The following is a 20187-nucleotide window of genomic DNA, read 5'->3' on the forward strand; positions in this document are numbered from 1 at the left end:
CCCTCTGTCTCTCTCATGTATAAAGAAATAAAATCTTAAAAAAAACAAATCTAAATCCAACATCCTTCCCTTCACCATTTAATTTGTGATTTCTAGTGTGCTTTGGTTTTTACCTTACACAAAAATCTCAAGAAGTTCTAACTCTCAGCTACTTCGTCCAGAAGTATGTTACTAAAGCCTAACACCATATTTTAACTTTTGTTACAGTTTATATCCTTTCTGTTCTTTTCCAAATTTGCCATTGTTAGGCATCTACTTAATCTCCCAGAGGAATTATCTCACCTTTTTTGTCAGATTAGGTTATTACCAAAATGCTAGTAGAAAAATGGAAACACGACAACTAGAAATACAAATTTAAAATAGGATTAATATAAAATTAATATTTTTTGATGTTAATATACCATTCATGATGAGAAAGGCTATGAAACTGACAATTATACATTGCTGGTGAAAAAGTAACTTAGTACAATTCTTAGGGAGATCACTTTGGTGACATGGTTTCTGTTTGTTTTTAAAAGATTTTATTTATTTATTTGACAGAGAGAGAGAGCACAAACAGGGTGAGCAGCAGACAGAGACAGAGAAGGCTCCCCACTGAGCAAGAAGCCTGATGCGAGGCTCAATCCCAGGACCCTGAGATCATGACCTGAGCCCAATGCAGACACTTAACCATTTAACCAACTGAGCCACCCAGATGAACCTTGGCGAGGTGTTTTTAAAAGTAATGCATGCTCTTTGACTCAAAACTTCCACATCTGCACTCTATTTAGAGCCTATCAAGGGACTCCTGGGTGGCTAAGCGGTTGAGTGTCTGCCTTTGGCTCAGGGCTTGATCCCAGGGCCCATTCCAGGGCCCGGGATTGAGTTCCACACTGGGCTCCCTGCAAGGAGCCTGCTTCACCCTCTGCCTGTGTCTCTGCCTCTCTCTCTGTGTCTCTCATGAATAAATATATAAATTTTTTTTAAAAGAATCTATCAAATCTCTCAAAATCTATTCTAAATTAAAAAAAATAATAGTACTTTGTGCCATAAAATTTTCTTTGAAACATTTTTCCCATTATTTTATTATAAAAACTTCCAAAAGCATGAAAAAGTTGAAAAATGATAAACACCCTCAGATATACCAACTCGATTCTTTTTTTTTTTTTTTTTTAACCAACTCGATTCTTAATTAATATGTTACCACAGGGCGCTTGGGTGGCTCAGCGTTTGAGCATCTGCCTTCGGCTCAAGGCATGATCCTGAGGTCCTGGGATCGAGTCCCACATCTGGCTCCTTACAGGGAGCTTGCTTCTCCCTCTGCCTGTGTCTCTGCCTCTCTCTCTGTGTGTCTCTCGTGAATAAATTCATAAAATCTTTAAAAAGGGGTGGCCTGGGTGGCTCAGTGGTTTAGCGCTGCCTTCAGCCCAGGGCCTGATCCTGGAGACCTGGGATCGAGTCCCACATCGGGCTCCCTGCATAGAGCCTGCTTATCCTTCTGCCTGTGTCTCTGCCTCTCTCTCTCTCTCTCATTAATTAATTAATAAATAAATAAAATAAATAAATAAATAAAATAAATAAATAAAAATAAAATCTTTAAAAAAAATTTAAGTTACCCTATTTGCAAAATTATTTTTAAGAAATATCAGAAAATAGGGGTGCCTGAGTTGCTCAGTTTTGTTCAGCATCCAGCTCTTGATTTCAGCTTAGGTCATGCAAGTCCTGTGGTGGGCTCCTGCTGGGCATGGAGCCTGCTTAAGATTTTCTCTTTCCCACTCCCTCTGTACTTCTCTCCCTCATCCCTTCTCTTTCTCTCAAAAAAAGAAAAGGAGTAAAACAAAGAAATAAATATATAAAATGGACTAAAGTACACACAGTCAATGGCCCAATTTGAAATTATCCATGTTCATAAAGATCAGGAAGTAACATGAGAAAGTGTTTTTGTATGTGCATAAATAATGTGTGCAACTATGTATCAAATGGCTACATTTAATAAACGTGTTTTTTAAAAAATAAAAAAGATTTTTAAATGTATTTTTAGAATTCTACATACAAGCTACTAAAGACTGTCAAAATGCGGGGGCTTTTCTACTACCCCTACCCCTAAAACAAGAATGTGACCCATGGGCCACACTCTCCTGGAGTGGCAGTGTTATGTTATTTTATTGGAGATCTAGACCCCACTCCAGACCTAAAAATCAATAAAGCCAAAGTAAATAACAGCACTAACACAAAAAGAAACAAACAGAACACAAGTGGATCCATGCATACACACTTGCTTAAGAACAAAGGTAGCACTACAGAAAGCAGAGCAAGGGCAATCTTTTCAAAATGAGTACTGCACAATCTGGTATCCACACTGAAAAAAGTACTTTGGCCACACTTCCCACACCAAAGACAAAAATCAATTCCAGGTAGATTACACACCTAAATATGAAATGTGAAATAATACAGCTTTAGAAGTTAATACAGGAATGTTAACTATACTAGAATTAAAATTTAGAAATTAAAAATAGAAATAAATTAAAAATAAAAACATGTATATAAGCACTGGTAAAGAAAAAAAAGAATACGGAAATATATGTTCAGGAAAAGATCTCTTAAAACACAAAAAGCATTAACCAAAGAGGGAAAAGTATAGTAAACTTGATTAAAATTATGAATTCTTCTTCAGAAGACATAAGATGGAAAAGGCATAACATAAAATAGAGAAAAGATTAGCACAATACATATTTTTAAAGGGCTCCTACAACTCAACAAGAGAAAAATAGGAGGGGTGCTTGGTTGGCTTAGTCTAAGCATTCTACTCTTGATTTTGGCCCAGGTTATGATCTCAGGATTCTAAGATGAAGCTCCATGTCAAGCTCGACACTGGATGGGCAGCATACTTAAGATACTCTCTCTCCCTCTCCCTCAGCCCCTCTACTGCTTTCCCCCCCTCTTAAAAAAAAAAGAAAAATAGGAAACAATTGAAGAGCTATTTCAAAAAAGAACTGACGACAATACACATATAAAAAGGGGATGAAAAAAAAGGGGGGATGAACCTATTAAAATGACAAGGAAATATTATTTCTATTCCTTCAGAACAGTTAATACCAAGTGTTAGCAAGGATGTGAAGCAATGGGAATGCTCAGACACTGTTTTGTTTTTTTTTTAATTTTTATTTATTTATGATAGTCACACAGAGAGAGAGAGAGAGAGGCAGAGACACAGGCAGAGGGAGAAGCAGGCTCCATGCACCAGGAGCCGACGTGGGATTCGATCCCGGGTCTCCGGGATCGCGCCCTGGGCCAAAGGCAGGCACTAAACCGCTACGTCACCCAGGGATCCCTGCTCATACACTGTTAATGAGGGTGTAAACTGGGACAAGCACTTTAGAAAACAATTTGGTAATATTTACAGAAGTTAAAAGTCAAAAAAAAAAAAAAAAAAGTTGAAAGTCAGGTTCATGTCTTCATGTGCATGCATGTGTCACCAGAAGATGTATAGAAGAATGTACCGGGCAGCCCTTTCTGATGGTGACGACCTCCCCATGAGAACATGCCCCTCACAAAGGACCTCCTGCACCCATCCCCGGAAGAGAAAAGGAAGCACAAGAAGAAGCACCTGGTGCAGAGCCCCACAAGAAGTGCCCGGGATTCTACAAAAGCACCACCATCTTCAGCCACGCAGACAGTAGTTCTGTGTGTCAGCTGCTCCACCGTCCTCTGCCAGCCCACGGGAGGAAAAGCAAGGCTTACAGAAGGATGCCCCTTCAGGCAGAAACAGCACTAAAAGCTCCCTGAATCAAGATGAATAGGACACTGTCCCAATAAAAAGATTTTGAATTAAAAAAAAAAAAAATGGGGGCAGCCCTGGTGGCGCAGCAGTTTGGCGCCGCCTGCAGCCTGGGGTGTGGTCCTGGAGACCGCGGATCGAGTCCCACGTCGGGCTCCCTGCATGGGGCCTGCTTCTCTCTCTGCCTGTGTCTCTGCCTCTCTCTGTCTATGAATAAATAAATAAAATCTTTTTTTTTTAAATAAAATCTTAAAAAAAAAAAAAGTAGCCAGAAAAGCTATTCAAAAAGTAAATGATCAAAAAGAACCAACTGGGGATCCCTGGGTGGCGCAGCGGTTTGGCGCCTGCCTTTGGCCCAGGGCACGATCCTGGAGACCCGGGATCGAATCCCACATCGGGCTCCCGGTGCATGGAGCCTGCTTCTCCCTCTGCCTGTGTCTCTGCGCCTCTCTCTCTCTCTCTCTGTGACTATCATAAATAAATAAAAATTTAAAAAAAAAATTAAAAAAAAAGAACCAACTGTCCACCAAATTTAAACTAGATCACTGAGGCATAATTATATGATGGAATGCTTTACATCAGTGAAATAAACCACAATGACGTACAACATGGATAAATCTACAGTATTTACTGAAAAGGAGGAGGATGGCAGAGTAGTAGGGGACCCGAGTTTACTCTGGTCCCTGGAATTCAGCTTGATAGCTATCAAATCACCTGGACATCTATGAACTCAACAGGTTTTGAGATGTAAGAAAATAATTACTGCAATTCGGGATCCCTGGGTGGCTCAGTGGTTTAGCGCCTGCCTTTGGCCCCGGGGTGTGATCTTGGAATCCCGGGACTGAGTCCCATCATATCGGGCTCCCTGCTTGGAGCCTGCTTCTCTCTCTGCTTGTGTCTCTGCCTCTCTCTCTCTTTCTCTGTGTGTCTCTCATGAATAAAATCTTAAAAAAAAAAAAAAAAAGATTTACTGCAATTCTACCAATAGAAAAGCAACCACATTTTCCAAGGTAGGAGGTGCAGAGAAGTAAATCTGAGAGGATATACTAGGAGGGAGCCCTTGGACGCTAGCTACTGGAAAGTGATATAGCAGCAGCAGAGGGCGAAATCCAAACTTTTAAAAGTCTGCTCTGGCGAAGGGGCGTCCCTGCCTGAAAGCTGTTCAGGTGGTGAAGTGGAGCATAATCCTAGATAAGACAGTGTGGTCTCAGGATCCCCGGGATCACAGTAAGAACCGGCATGCCTGAGTGCAGCAGAGTTCTCAAGCTTCAGAGCAGGGAAGCTAACTGCAAAGAGCCCAGAAATGGGCTTTCTGCTTAACGTTGCCATAAACCTTAAACTGTGGCGCAGTCCAACCTCTGTTCTCTGAGAAGGGATCCAACAAGTGGCAGAGGAGAAGCCCAACAGGTGTGTGCACCACAGGAGTCTGTAAAGTTTGGACACTTGAAAGGGGGTCCGCAAGCCTGAGATAAAAACATCTGGTCACAGGCTAGGCGAACAGAGTGTGGAGTCTTGTCTGTGAACAGTCAGACAAGAATGACTGACTGCTTTTCCACGAGGGCACAATGAAAAGTGAGGGTGTGTGAACTTTCAGCTCCTTGGCTCTTTCATTCCCATCACTCAAAGCAGCATGGGAAAAAAAAAAAAAGCAGCATAGAAAGCCTTCCGGGAACAAGAGCTACACAGAGCAATCTGAAACTGTTTACACTGAACCCAGCCCCGTGGCAAGAGGGGGGGTGCAATTCCACCCAGGGAAAGATACCTGAGATTAGTGTAATAGGCCCCTCCCCCAGAAGACCAGCAGAAACATCCAGCTAAGAGACTAAGTTTACTGATCTCACAGAAGTATAAAGCAGAGCACCAGCACTAAGGGAAAAAAATACATAGAATTCATGGGTTTTTTTCTCATGATTCTTTTAGTGTTTCAATTTTAAATTTTTTTCCTTTTCAACTAATTTCTTTTTATCAACTTTTTAAAATCTTAAAATTTTCATTTTTACATTTATATATGTATATATATTTCTCAATTCTAGTTTCCTTTCATTATATTCAACTTTATTTTTTCTATATATGTAAGTTTTTCTTCTATACAATTTTGGCATCTAGTTTCTTGTAACAAACAGACCAAAATACACCAAGGATCTAGAGTATTGCTCTGTTCTGTTCACCTATTTGATTATATTCTCTCTTTCCACCACTACCCCCTTTATTAGTTTCTGGTCTCTTCTGATTTGTTTAGTGTCTATTTTTCTGGGTCCTTGTTGCTATTTTATTATTCTGTTCTCTAATTCATCTGTTCTTCTCTGGATAGAATGACAAGACAGAAGAACCCCCAAAAAAGAGAACAAGAGGCAGTACTGACTGCCAGGGACCTATCAGTAGGGATAAAAGTAAGATGTTAAAAACTAGAGTTCAGAATAACAATTATAAACATACCAGCTACGCTTGGGAAAAAACAAACAAACAAACAAACAAACAGAAGACACTAGAGAATCCCTCTCTGAAAAAATAAAAGAACTAAAATCTAATCAAGTCAAAATTTAAAAAGGCTATTAATGAGATGTAATAAAAAAAATGGAGGCTCTAATTGCTAGAATAAATGAGGCAGAAGAGAGAATCAGTGATACATACAGAAGACCAACAGAGAATAAAGAAACTGAGAAAAAAGATAAACTACTGGATCACTAGGGAAGAACTCGAGAGATAAGTGATGCCATAAAACAAAACAATATTAGAATAATTGGGATCCCAGAGGAAGAGGAAATGGGGAGAGCAGAAGGTATAATTGAACAAATCATAGCTGAGAACTTCCAAATCTGGGGGAAGAAGCAAGCATCCAAGTACAGGAAGCATAGAGAAACTCCCCTCAAAATCAATAAAAATAGGTCAACACTTTGACATTTAATCGTGAAGCCTGAAAATCTCAGGCACAAAGAGAAAATCTTTAAAGTAGGTTGGGTCAAGAGATCCACAACCTACAAAGGTAGAAACATTAGACTGGCAGCAAACCTATCCACAGAGACCTGGCAGGACGGTATTCAAAGTGCTAAATGAGATAAATATGCAGCCAAGAATACTTTATCCAGCAAGGATGTCATGCAAAATAGAAGGAGATAAAAATAGAAACTAAAAGAATTTTTGATCACTAAACCAGCCCTGCAAGAAATGTTAAAGGGGATCCTTTAAGCAAAGAGAGAGCCCAAAAGTAACACAGACATAAAAGAAAAGAAACAATACATAGCAACAGAGACTTTGCAGGTAATACAAAGGCACTACATTCATTATCTTTCAATAGTTACTCTGAATGTCAATGGGCTAAATGCTCCAATCAAAAGACACGGGTTATCAGATTGGAAAAAAAAGCAAGACGGGGCAGCCTCGGTGGCTCAGTGGTTTAGCGTCGCCTTCAGCCCGGGGTGTGATCCTGGAGACCCAGGATCGAGTCCCGAATCAGGCTCCCTGCATGGAGTGTGTTTCTCCCTCTGCCTATGTCTCTGCCTCTCTCTCTCTCATGAATAAATAAATAAAATCTTAAAAAAAAAAAACAAAAACAAATACACATGGAACATTCTCCGGAACAGATCACATACTGGGTCACAAATTGACTCTCAACTGGAACCAGAAGACTGGGATTATTCCCTGCATATTTTCAGACCACAATACTTTGATACTTGACATCAATCCCAAAAGGAAATTTGGAAGGAACTCAAATACTTGGAGGTTAAAGAGCATCCTACTAAAGAATGAATGGGTCAATCAGAAAATTAAGGAAGAATTTTAAAAATTCATGGAAACAAATGCAAATGAAAACACAACTTTTTTTTTTTAAGATTTTATTTATTTATTCATAGAGACACGGGGGGGGGGGGGCAGAGGAACAGGCAGAGGGAGAAGCAGACTCCATGCAGGGAGCCCGATGTAGGAATCGATCCAGGGTCCCCAGGATCACACCCAGGCTGCAGGCGGCGCTAAACCGCTGCGCCACCAGGGCTGCCCCAAAACACTACTATTTTCTAAGAAGGAAGTATATAGAAATATGAGCTTTTCTCAAGAAACAAGGAAGACCTCAAATACACAACCTAACCTTACACCTAATGGAGCTAGACAAAGAACAGCAAATAAAGCCTAAACCCAGCAGGAGAATAATGATTAGAGCAGAAATCAATGAAATAGAAATCAAAAGAACAGTAGAACAGACCAATGAAACCAGGAGCTGGTTCTTTCAAAGAATAAGATTGATAAATCCCTGACCAGACTTATCAAAAAGAGAAAGAATCCAAATAAATAAAATCATGAACAAGAGAGGAGAGATCACAATCAAACACCAAAGAAATACAAACAATTGGGCAACCCCAGTGGCTCAGCGGTTTGGCGCCACCTGCAGCTCGGGTGTGATCCTGGAGACCCGGGATCGAGTCCCACATCGGGCTCCCTGCATGGAGTCTGCTTCTCCCTCTGCCTGTGTCTCTGCCTCTCTGTGTGTGTGTGTGTGTCTCCCATGAATAAATAAATAAAATCTTTTAAAAAAATAAAATAAATAAAATAAACCACTGGTTGTGAAAAGGTGGTCAGTCAACCAAAACACACAAACTATTTTCATAATATTTACCTTTTTCACTGTGCTGACTTTTGCATGATATACCAAATCAATGGTAGAAAAAAATGCTTGGGGTCTTAGCATAAATCAGGCAAGTGGTACCAGACTGAACCATGGCCACTGCATTCTTTACCACTACTCACTTGCAATTTTTTAAAAAGAGGACCAGTCCTGATGAAGGAGCAAAAATTATTAATTTTACCTCAGCCCTGAGTATAATTCATTTTTGTATTTGGTATGACAAAATGGGAGGCACATTTAGAAAAACACTTCTGCACAGCGTAGTACAATGCTTGTCTTGTTTGAATTGTGAACTCAAGTTTTATCTGGGATCACCGTTTTCACTTGAAAGATAGGCTGACAAACTATATATAGTTATTCCAACCTGAATAATCTGGCAGACATTTTCTCAAAAATGAGCAAGACTGAGACTTCAAGAAAAACAAGTGACACAGCTGATAAGATTTGAGTTTTCAAGTAAAAAATTGAATTCTGGAAAACCTTTATCTTTACCATAAACTCATTAATGTCCCAGGACTTAAAAGATGTCTTTAATACAATCAGTGGTAATATTAAAGAATGTGAACTGTTGATACTATGTAACAAAATGTATCATCATTTGGAAGATCCAAGTAACTCCCTGAAGCCTCATTTTCTGAATGCCTAATTACCATGTTACAAAATCAAGCATGAATAAAATCACCACAGCACAAGACAGACCGACCAAAAGACCAGAGCATGAAAAATTCTCAGATATGGTTTCAAGTTATGCAATACAAATAACTTCTAAAACGCTGCTACTTACCATGTTTTGGCATATTATCAAGAAAGAATGGACACAATTATCTGAAAAGACTATGAATGTTCTATTTCCAGCTATATACTGGTGTGATGGCAAATTTTCTTCATATACTTAAACCAAAATAACATACAGCAACGAATGCAATGCAGAGGAAAATGAAAGAATTCAGCTGTCATCTACTAATGCCAGACATTAAAGAGATTTGTAAAAATATAAAACAAGTCACTAAAAAATTTTTCACTATGATGTTTTTTGGAGATTTTGGAAAACAGTTAACATTTTAGAATTTTACATTAACATGTAATGGATTTATTACTACTTTAAATATATATGTAAATCTCTCAGTTTTAATTCCTAATATAATAAATACCAACAGTTACAAGCTACAGAAACAAAAGTTCTTTGGATCCTAAATAATTTTTAAGTGTGTGAGGGGGGTTATAAGACCAAAGTTTGAGAACTAATGACCTAAACCTAATAGAGGAGGAGTAATCTATCAACCAAAAAACTGTTAGGTAAAAAAAAAAAAAAAGAAAAAAAGAAAAACAAAACACAAAAAAGCCCCTTAGGTCATCAATGGCCATATACAAGCATCTTCCAAACTACAACTCAACAAAGATATACTTCCAATGGCTTAAATATGTTGCTTTAATTTATAATGTGGTAAGTGCCTGTAGGTAAAATCAACATTAACAGAGGTTGCGGGGGGGGGGGGGCAGCCCTGGTGGCTTAGCGGCTTAGCGCCACCTTCAGCCCAGGGTGTGACCCTGGAGACCCGGGATCAAGTCCCACGTCAGGCTCCCTGCACGGAGCCTGCTTCTCCCTCTGCCTGTGTCTCTGCTCTCTCTCTCTCTCTGTGTCTGTCATGAATAAATAAATAAAATCTTAAAAAAAAAAAGAAAAAAAGGTCTTGGGGATCCCTGGGTGGCTCAGCAGTTTAACACCTGCCTTTGGCCCAAGGAGTGATCTTGGAGTCCTGGGATTGAGTCCCACATCAGCCTTCTGCATGGAGTCTGCTTCTCCCTCTGCCTGTGTCTCTGCCTCCCTCTCTCTTTTCTCTGTGTCACTCATGAATAAATGAATAAAATTTTTTTTTTTTAAAAAAAGGTCTCTGGAGTTGTAAATAATTTTTAAGAATGTAACATTTAAAAACAAAAAGTTTGAGAATTGCTATTTTTAAACTATCACTAAATGTTTATTCCCTTAGGTTTCTAACATATTTTCCCATAGTTACTTGTGAAGAAAAACAGAGTAGCTACCTAATACTCCAGTAAATATTTATAAAGTACCTCCCAGAAAAACTCAAAAAGATGGAACATTAAAAGTTACCAAAAGTTCAATCTCCAGTATCCACTAATTCCCTAAAACAAATTTATTAATAGCTCCCTATATCCTAGGGCTTATGCTTATGCATTCCCCTATTTTTCTTTCATCTATGGTAGACAATCAAAGAATGTATTTTTTGGGCAGCTTAGGTGGCTCAGTGGTTTAGCGCTGCCTTCAGCCCAGGGCCTGATCCTGGAGACCCAGGATTAAGTCCCATGTCGGGCTCCCTGCATGGAGCCTGCTTCTCCCTCTGTCTGTGTCTCTGCCTCTCTCTCTCTCTGTCTCTCATGAATAAATAAAATCTTGAAAAAAAAAAAAAAAGAATGTATATTTTTACCTTTATGCAAGCAATCAGCCAACACTACAATAAAAGATTAATATATATATATTAACTGAAATTTTTATCATTACTAATTCTCAAAGACCACTTTGGTAGACACACCTGTTTTTGCTGCCTGATATCCCCAATCTTTTCTTTTGGTAAACAGCCCCATTTTTCTGTGGCAAATTAATCCCTCTTCTCATCCAATAATCTTGATACATAAATTACAATGACCAGCTCTATCTAACCAGACACTTGACCCAATTTAGACCAGACTCTCTTCCCTGCCACCCCACAGGAATCTGGTCTTGAGCAGAATGAGAGTAGGAAACAACTGGAAGGAACTCTCTGAGTAACAGCCCCATGCTAGAGATTCTCCCATAACCCTGCTACTAAATTCTCCAGGGCTTCCTGTGTTATCTCTGCTTTATCTGCAGACTCTGCAATCTATCCAGGATTCTTCTAATAAATTGCTTTTTTTCTTTCCTTTAACCAAGGTCCATTTTTGTGACATGTAATTAAAGGAATCCTGACTACCTATCTCCAAATCTCCAATGAATCTAAAAATTAGTTGGAAGGACTGTCTACAAAACTAGAAAGATATTCAAAAAGACGAAACTATTAGAAGTATCCATTTAAAATAATAACTTTGCTGATAATAAATAAAAATACTGAAAAAATTTCCCCTCTATCAGCGCTACTCAATAGAAATTTCTGCAATGACAGAAATGTTCTGTATCAACACTAATACAGTGGCCACTTATATGACTGTTGAACACTTGAACTGTGGCTAGTACAACTGTGAGAGTGATTTTTAAACTTTATTTAATTTTGGGATCCCTGGGTGGCGCAGCGGTTTAGCGCCTGCCTTTGGCCCAGGGCGCGATCCTGGAGACCCGGGATCGAATCCCACATCGGGCTCCCGGTGCATGGAGCCTGCTTCTCCCTCTGCCTGTGTCTCTGCCTCTCTCTCTCTCTCTCTGTATGACTATCATAAATAAATAAAAATTTTAAAAAAAAAAAAAAAAAAAAAAAAAAAAAAAAAACTTTATTTAATTTTAACTGGTTCAAGTTCAAATTTAAATAGCCACATGTAGCTAGTAGCCACCTATTAGAGATGTAACTCTAACTTACCAAATTAAGAATATTCATTTAATCTACTGTTTTCAGGTCCTGGAGGAAAAAAATGCTAATGGCAATATAAATCAGGATAAGTCTCTTACGCTTGCTGGAAATACTTACTAGGCCAAAGAAAAGTTCACTATTTGAACCTAATAAATGAATGCAAATAATTCAAAAGAAGGAAAAAGGGGCCTAAGAAACCTAAAAAGGTTGTTCAGTAGCAGTTTAGTAGAGAGAAGCTAGCTACAATAATTCAAAACTTCCAGAAAAAAGGACAGGAAATATATAATTAAGATATAAACAGCTCAGCATATAATTTCTAAATATCTTAATATGTAATTATACTTAAGAGGCTCCCCCCTTCCCAAAAGTAAATTAGAAGAGCATGTACACAGGGATCCCTGGGTGGCGCAGCGGTTTGGCGCCTGCCTTTGGCCCAGGGCGTGATCCTGGAGACCCGGGATCGAATCCCACATCGGGCTTCTGGTGCATGGAGCCTGCTTCTCCCTCTGCCTATGTCTCTGCCTCTCTCTCTTTCTCTCTCTGTGACTATCATAAATAAAAATTAAAAAAAAAAAAAAAAGAAGAGCATGTACACAGAAAAAGCACAAACATAATGTTAAATCAGGGGCAAAAGAGTAAACAAACATGTTGATATACCACAATTACAATCATGTTTGAAGAAATCATTTATAATATATAAAGATCCAGAGGCCCACAAAGAAATTTAATAGTTCTGTTTGGCAGTAAACATCTCAAGTTGTTTTATAATTTTCCTATATGAAATTGGACAGTTTCTCCCTTGGATATGAGTTATTTTATGTCATGAGTTAAATGACATTTTGCCTTCTGTTAAATTATTTCCTCTGCTTTTCAATCATTCTACTGAACATGGATTTAATAAAAGATATCTAGCGATTTAAATATACTGGGATCCCTGGGTGGCGCAGCGGGTTGGCGCCTGCCTTTGGCCCAGGGCGCGATCCTGGAGACCTGGGATCGAATCCCACGTCGGGCTCCCGGTACATGGAGCCTGCTTCTTCCTCTGCCTATGTCTCTGCCTCTCTCTCTCTCTCTCTCTCTCTGTGACTATCATAAATAAATAAAAATTAAAAAAATATATATATATACTGCTGCTCTCCTAATTAGAAAGGGCTAGTTGACAAAACATGAGACACACCTACCTCTGGGAAATGAACAAGGGGTAGTGGAAAGGGAGGTGGGCGAGGGGTTGGGGTGACTGGGTGATGGGCACTGAGGGGGGCACTTGGCAGGATGAGCACTGGGTGTTATGCTATATGTTGGCAAATTGAACTCCAATTAAAAAAAAAAGGGTTAGTAAACCATAGAACTTTACAGAGAACTAACATACCTAGAGCTATGGGATTCTCGAATTCTCCAACGCTTCCTAAACAGTATGTTCAATGACTCCAGCTATGCATTAACATAGTGCCTCTACCCTACCACATTTATAAAGTACACAGTATGCCACGTAAGTAGTATTCCTTAACACACAAAAAAAAAATTGGAAAGAAATATCTTAATGCATCACAGAGTTCTCTTCTTACAGCCCAACTCAACCTAGTTCTAGTCTAGAAGCTGGAAATACAAGTTAATTTGACCACTTTATCTTTCCATTTCCAAAGGTCCTGAAATTTTACCCAACTCAAAAAAAAAAAAAAAAAAAAAAAAAAAAAACTTTAAGAAGAAATGTAAAAGGCTGTATTTTGAAAAAAATATATAAATGCTGACACCTGAAATTTTCTTTTTTTTTTTTTTTAAAGTTTTTTTTTTAAATTTTATTTATTTATGATAGTCACACACACACACAGAGAGAGAGAGAGAGAGAGAGAGAGAGACAGGCAGAGACATAGGCAGAGGGAGAAGCAGGCTCCATGCACTGGGAGCCCGACGTGGGATTCGATCCCGGGTCTCCAGGATCGCACCCTGGGCCAAAGGCAGGCGCCAAACCGCTGCGCCACCCAGGGATCCCTGACACCTGAAATTTTTTTAGCAAGTTTGCTTAAAATTTTCTTGTTGCTCTTTTTCATACATAAATCAATCTTTCACACATCATTAAAATTTGTATGATTCAGTGCTTCAGTGAATCTACATCTAGAATAAAAAGTTCAAAGGCTAAAGTTTTCCATTGAAACACTACCTTGTTGATGCTGTAACACTATTTGGTTCCAGGATATTTTCAGTCATCCTTAACTGTACCACCTCTGCCATGTCACTTGATTTTTCTGCACCCTCTTCTGGAAGTTCTTCTATCTGTTCCAACTTTTCATCTTCCTCTTCTTCCTCAGAAAGTTCATTAACCTATATAAATAAGAGAAAATTGAAAATAAAAAATGAATACAACTGTTAACTGACATTAAGATAAACTAAGAAAACGTTCAACACAACTCATTTTTTACTTCATTTCCTAGGACCAATTTTACTAATGGAATAAGTAATTGCCAACTCTCTCATATTAGAAGAAAACTGCAAACCAAATGTAACGTTTTAAAGCACAAAGCAATGATGACCTTCGTCTATCACTAAGAACATGAGTAAGACTGCAAACGATGAAAAGCTTGCACACTGCAGTTAGTTAACATTAAGAAAGCTTCATTTCCTAAGCATTCAGTTTTACAGACTGAATACGTAGGAAGATTTCTAACTGACCTCTCTGATTTCCAGGTGCATTTAACAAGTGATTTTAATATAGGGGAAGTGTCGGAAAAGGGCAGATAAATTTTGCCTTAAGGTGTTAACTTTATTTTAGAAAATGCCAGCTAACTTCTAAATGATTCAGACGGAATTTTTCACGAAAAGACTGGATCTTACAAGGGAGGACTCATTGTTTTGGCCAATAAGCACAACTGAAAACATTCAACACAACTCATTTTTTAGGTTAGAAGGTTATAATTCTAATTTTGGGAGGAGCTATAAAATGTCTTCCATTATCAAGCTGACTACCTAAATAAATAATCACTCTAATAATAATATCAGAGAAGGAAAACCAACAAAATATTCCCAAATGAGAAATAACTTTTCAAGCTATCCCAAAGAAGAAACCAGTCATAAATTGTCTTGACATCTTTTAATTTAATACTAGTCATTAAAAACACAGAGCAGCAAAAGTATATACCTTTATCCATTCTAGACAAGTGCACTGGAAATACCTAAAATAAATTCACCACTATGTGTAACAGTGGTGCTCCTTCCAGATAGTCAAACATATTCTCTGGAATACTCCAGAGAGTAAACTTCAACCAGAAGAAAAGTGATTTCCCTGTGGTATTCTCTACCACACTCGTAATAGGCAAGGACAGATGGCCTGCTTTCAAGTGTAATACAGTAAGTACTTAAAAGCCAGACTCTGAAGGCAGAAAGTTGTATGTCCACACTCCTACTGTGCCCTTAACTATCTCTCAGTTTACTTAATTTTTCCAAGTCTATGATTAAAATGGAGATGTCATATATACTATCTACGTCATAAGGCTAGTTGAAAGGATTAATATATGCAAACTCTTATACAGTGTCTATACATAATAAGCAATAAATAATAGCTATCACTATAACTGGAATTGTTATTTCTATATAGCACAGAGCCTAGTTTCTACATGTAACATCACTTCTTTTGAGAAAGACAGGCAATATTTGCCACCCAAACTAAAGCTGGAGCTCTCAACCACTGGTGTATCAAGGTCAGCAGTCAGCTGGGTCACTAAAAATTCCTTATTAATAATAATACTTAATAATTTCAATTTGTGAACCACTTATTTTATATATAAAGCATACTCAGCAGATTCAGCTGAATTTGTTGTGCTCCTAAAAGCTAACCCTCATCTATCCCCTATCATGTTGAACAGTGATGAAAAAGACTAAAAAACAGTAAATGATTATTAACTGAAAGGTAGTATTTATACACGAAGGTGAAAATTTCATATGATAAATCAATATTTAAACTGAATCAAATGGAAAATAATCCTCATTTCCATATATGTATTTAATAAATGAAATTAAAGAATATACTTAGTATCTACCTGATAATTCAAGAAAGAAAAAAATGCAAGAAAATACTGATTTCAGTAGTATTAAATGGGAATTACTGTGGCTGATCAATGAAGGTTTGGGCACCACAGAATTATTTAAAAAAAAAAAATTTAAGATAGCTATTTAAGCCGAGAATAAGTATTTATTCAGTCCACATATTTTTGGTACAGAGGTACTACTATTTTAACATGCACAACATATGTTTTAAAAACAACTCTGTGCCTGTAGTCAATAGCTCTCAGGAACTACAAATACCTTATACTCAATTATATTGAATATATTATATTCAATTCAATAAGCTTTATGTAAACTAATTGACATTGCCCACTATTTTCACCAATAATCATCCAATAAGATATGACATGAAAAATACCCTAGTGGGATTTCTTTTTCCCCTCTTCCCATTTCCCAGGCCTCCCAATATAACTTCCTGCAGTAAGAAATGATTAAATAACTTTGAGTGAGAGTATTAAAAACTTTAAAAATGCCCTCTCTCACTCCACACTTCACAAGTTCTTAATCCTTTCCTGGTCAGCCTGACCTTCTATTTATCATTGCTCTAATCTGTTCCTAAGTTATTCTGAACCTAGCCTATGTACGCAACTGCCTCAACTCCACTTCTAGAAAATCGCTCACTCCACTTATGGAAAACCCTCATCCATACTTACATCTCTTCTTTCTTTGACTGCTGTAATTCCCTTCTCTAGGGCCTCGTGAAATGCCTGCTCTCCAGACTCCAGCTTGTGGAGAACGCTGCTACCTGCCTTCTCAAATGTATAAAGAAACATAATTATCACCTACATCTTCAAACCACTCTACTGAATTTGCATTCATGTAGGGATCCCATACAAAGAACCTGTCCACCAACTCTGGGTCATTTCTCAAACACTCCCTATTCATCATCTCCAGTCATCTCTCTCACACTATTAATAAAAATATCTACCACCTTGAAAAGGCTCTAACAGCCAAATACTTGCATCAATGGTATAAAACTCCAAGAGAATAGAACACTAGATTAACTTTGCTTCCTTCAAATATAAAAAGTAGAAAAAAAATTATCAAAGCACTGCAAAGATGGGCCTGGTTTATCCACATCTTTAAATATGGGGAAAAGAAATGAGCAGCATTTAAGTCAGGTCGATTTAAAAATACAACCAAAATGTGCTAAATTTGAGGAAATTTTACTTTCACTCACTACATTATCACTTCAGTCTCACAAGTCAAATTAAAGTTACCAGATCTGCTTTCAAGAAAACAAACTTTCAGGTATCTGAATTCTGAAATAATTTGGTTGATTAGTAATGTGGGCCAAAATAATTAAATATGCATCACTGTTTCCTAGGACCCACAGCACTACTCCATTTATTGAGCATATTCTATTCAATATGCTAACATCCCTTTTTTCTTCCCCAAAGATTTTTAAATTTATTTGAGAGAAAGAGAATGTGCAAGAAAAGGAACAGAGAGAGAGGGACAAGCACACTCTGCACTGAGCAAGGAGCCCAACATGGGCTCGATCTCATAATACTGAGAATGAAAACCTGAGCCGAAATCAAAAGTCAGATACTCCACTGACTGAGCCACCTCAAAGAAAGAGGCATTAAGAAATGATTAAATGTAGATAAATGTGCAGAATTCAACATTACGTTTTGGTGTTAATTAACCACAATTCTATTTAATGTAAAGCACAACACTTGTTAAGTCAATTTTTCTAAATTTTTTTTTTAATTTTTATTTATTTATGATAGTCATCAGAGAGAGAGAGAGAGAGAGGCAGAGACACAGGCAGAGGGAGAAGCAGGCTCCATGCACCGGGAGCCCGACGTGGGATTCGATCCCGGGTCTCCAGGATCGTGCCCTGGGCCAAAGGCAGGCGCCAAACCGCTGCGCCACCCAGGGATCCCTAAGTCAATTTTTCTAGTGCTTAAACAAATATAAAAATACAAATGCATTAGATGTGAATTATTTGACCATACATAAGCTGCAAGATATCAGAAATATCAGGGAATTAGATCACAACATAAAACATAGTTAAGGCATACCCTGAAGCCTTCAGAGTCATCAAGATATAAATATTAGGGCAAACTGGCATCATCAGTTTCTTACAAGTCAAATCATCTTAGAAACGTAGGAAATGAGTAACACAAATGTATGCATATTATTTCATCCTGAGCAGCCATAAATTTTATCTAAAAAAATTACTAAACTAAAATATATTTTTTTATTTTATTTTTTAAAGTAATTTCTACACCCAACTTAATACAGCTTGAACTTACAACCCCAAGAACAAGAGTCACATGCTCCACCAGCCAGACACCCCTAAACAAAACTAATTTAAAGAAAAGAAAGGTAGCATACAAGTCCCCAAAGATGGGATTTCTCATGAGCATCAAAAGATATTAAAGGTTTGGGACGCCTGGATGGCTTAGCAGTTGAGCGTCTGCTTTTGGCTCAGAGTGCGATCCCAGTTTAGGGATGGAGTTTCACATCGGGCTCCCCACAGGGAGCCTGCTTCTCCCTCTGCCTGTGTCTCTGCCTCTCTCTCTGGCTCTCTCTAATGAATAAATAAAATCTTAAAAAAGAGATATTAAAGGTTTAAGGAATATCTATCTCCCTGCTCTCTTCTTGTCATTTTCTTTAACGCAAGAATAATCTTGAAGAGGGTTCTGAAGAGGGGCACCTGGGACGCTCAGTAGGTTAAGCAGCTGCCTTCAGCTCAGGTCATGATCCCAGGGTCCCGGGATTGAGCCCTACATCAGGCTCCCTACTCAGCAGGGAACTTGCTTTTCCTTCTGCTTCCCCTCTTGTATGCTTGTATGCCTGTATGCGCACGTGCGCTCTCTTTCAAATAAATAAATCTTAAAAAAAAATTTTTAAGTAATTTTGAAGAGATGTACCAAATTTTTAAGTCAGGACCTGTATATGATAGAAATTCAAAAAATATGCCAAAAGTTCCATGATCACTGATTCTGGCTATGAATTTCATTCACTTGATTTTACTTTAAATATGTATACATATGCATGTTTTCATTCTCAGATCATACATTACAAACTGCAATTTGGCTTGTTACTGTTTCCTTAAAGTTTCTAATACTTGAAAAGAAAGAGAAAAGAGGTGGGGAGAAGGAAAAGGGAAGAAGGGAAAGAGGGAGAGAAAATCAGACAAAGATACAAATGCCTACATGAAGAAAACATGAAAAACTAAGGAAGGTCTCAACACCAAGTATTTTAAAAAGACTTATCCATAGAAGTTCACAATAGTACAGAAACTGTTTTTTAAAAACGATGGGCTATCCAGAAAATAAAACTATTAAATTCACATTACCAGAATCAACACCTATAAAAACTAATGAAAATTTGTATGGTAAACTAACTTTCAAGAGATGCTGCTTCTTAATCTAAAAGCAAATGAGGGGCAGCCTGGGTGGCTCAGTGGTTATGCGCCACCATCAGCCCAGGGTGTGATCCTGGGGACCCGGGATCAAGTCCCACATCGGGCTCCCTGCATGGAGCCTGCTTCTCTCTCTGCCTGTGTCTCTGCCTCTCTCTCTCTCGCTCTCTGGTTTCTCATGAATTAAAAAAAAAAAAAAAAAAAAATCTTAAAAAAAATAAGTAAATAAATAAAAATAAAATAAAAGCAAATGAAGTCACCCAATGTGCATCAATAAATAATGACCATAAAATTAATCCTCAAAACGTGGATATATACAAGTGAAAAGGGGAGCTACTAATAATTACATGAGAAACAAATATAAACCAGAACTCTTCTGAAAAAAAGGGGTATACTATCATCTTTTTTAATGGAAATCAGTATACTAAATCAAATTATAATGTTGCATCCATACAATAGGGACCTATGCATATGTAAACAAAAGAGTATGTTCTCTATATTCCAATAAGAAAAGAATTCCATGGGCAACCCATGTGGCTCAGCAGTTTAGCACTGCCTTCAGCCCAGGGCCTGATCCTGGAGACCTGGGATCGAGTCCTGCATTAGGCTTCCTGCATGGAGCCTGCTTCTCCCTCTGCCTATCTCTGCCTCTCTCTCTGTATGTGTGTCTCTCATGAATAAAAATCTTAAAAAAAAAAAGAAAGAAAAGAATTCCACAGTACACTGTTAGCTGACATACTTAAAAAAAAAAAAAGGGACGCCTGGGTGGCTCAGTGGTTGAGTGTCTGCCTCTGGCTCAGGGCATGATCCTGGAGTCCTGGGATTG

General features: G+C 38.1%; 1 protein-coding gene and 1 long non-coding RNA gene across 17 annotated transcripts in view; both read right to left on the reverse strand.

The window, feature by feature from the left end:
- Positions 1-20187, reverse strand: part of FAM13B (family with sequence similarity 13 member B) — an 86525-nt gene that overhangs the window by 36352 nt on the left and 29986 nt on the right. For 11 of the 16 annotated variants that reach the window (XM_077911775.1, XM_077911777.1, XM_077911779.1 and 8 more), the window contains 2 exons: positions 16639-16734; positions 14088-14248 (listed from right to left, as the gene is read on the reverse strand). In XM_077911775.1, coding sequence (XP_077767901.1) covers positions 14088-14248; positions 16639-16734 — 257 coding nt within the window. The remainder of the gene's footprint in view (positions 1-14087; positions 14249-16638; positions 16735-20187) is intronic. The other 5 variants (XM_077911787.1, XM_077911788.1, XM_077911790.1 and 2 more) reach the window with 1 other exon arrangement.
- Positions 11848-14081, reverse strand: LOC144322159 (uncharacterized). Its single transcript, XR_013387725.1, has 2 exons — positions 13926-14081; positions 11848-13680 (listed from the first exon to the last, which is right to left on the reverse strand). It is a non-coding gene; the product is annotated as an uncharacterized LOC144322159 (long non-coding RNA).

The sequence above is a fragment of the Canis aureus genome, chromosome 10 (genome assembly GCF_053574225.1).
Source record: "Canis aureus isolate CA01 chromosome 10, VMU_Caureus_v.1.0, whole genome shotgun sequence".
NCBI lineage: Eukaryota > Metazoa > Chordata > Mammalia > Carnivora > Canidae > Canis > Canis aureus.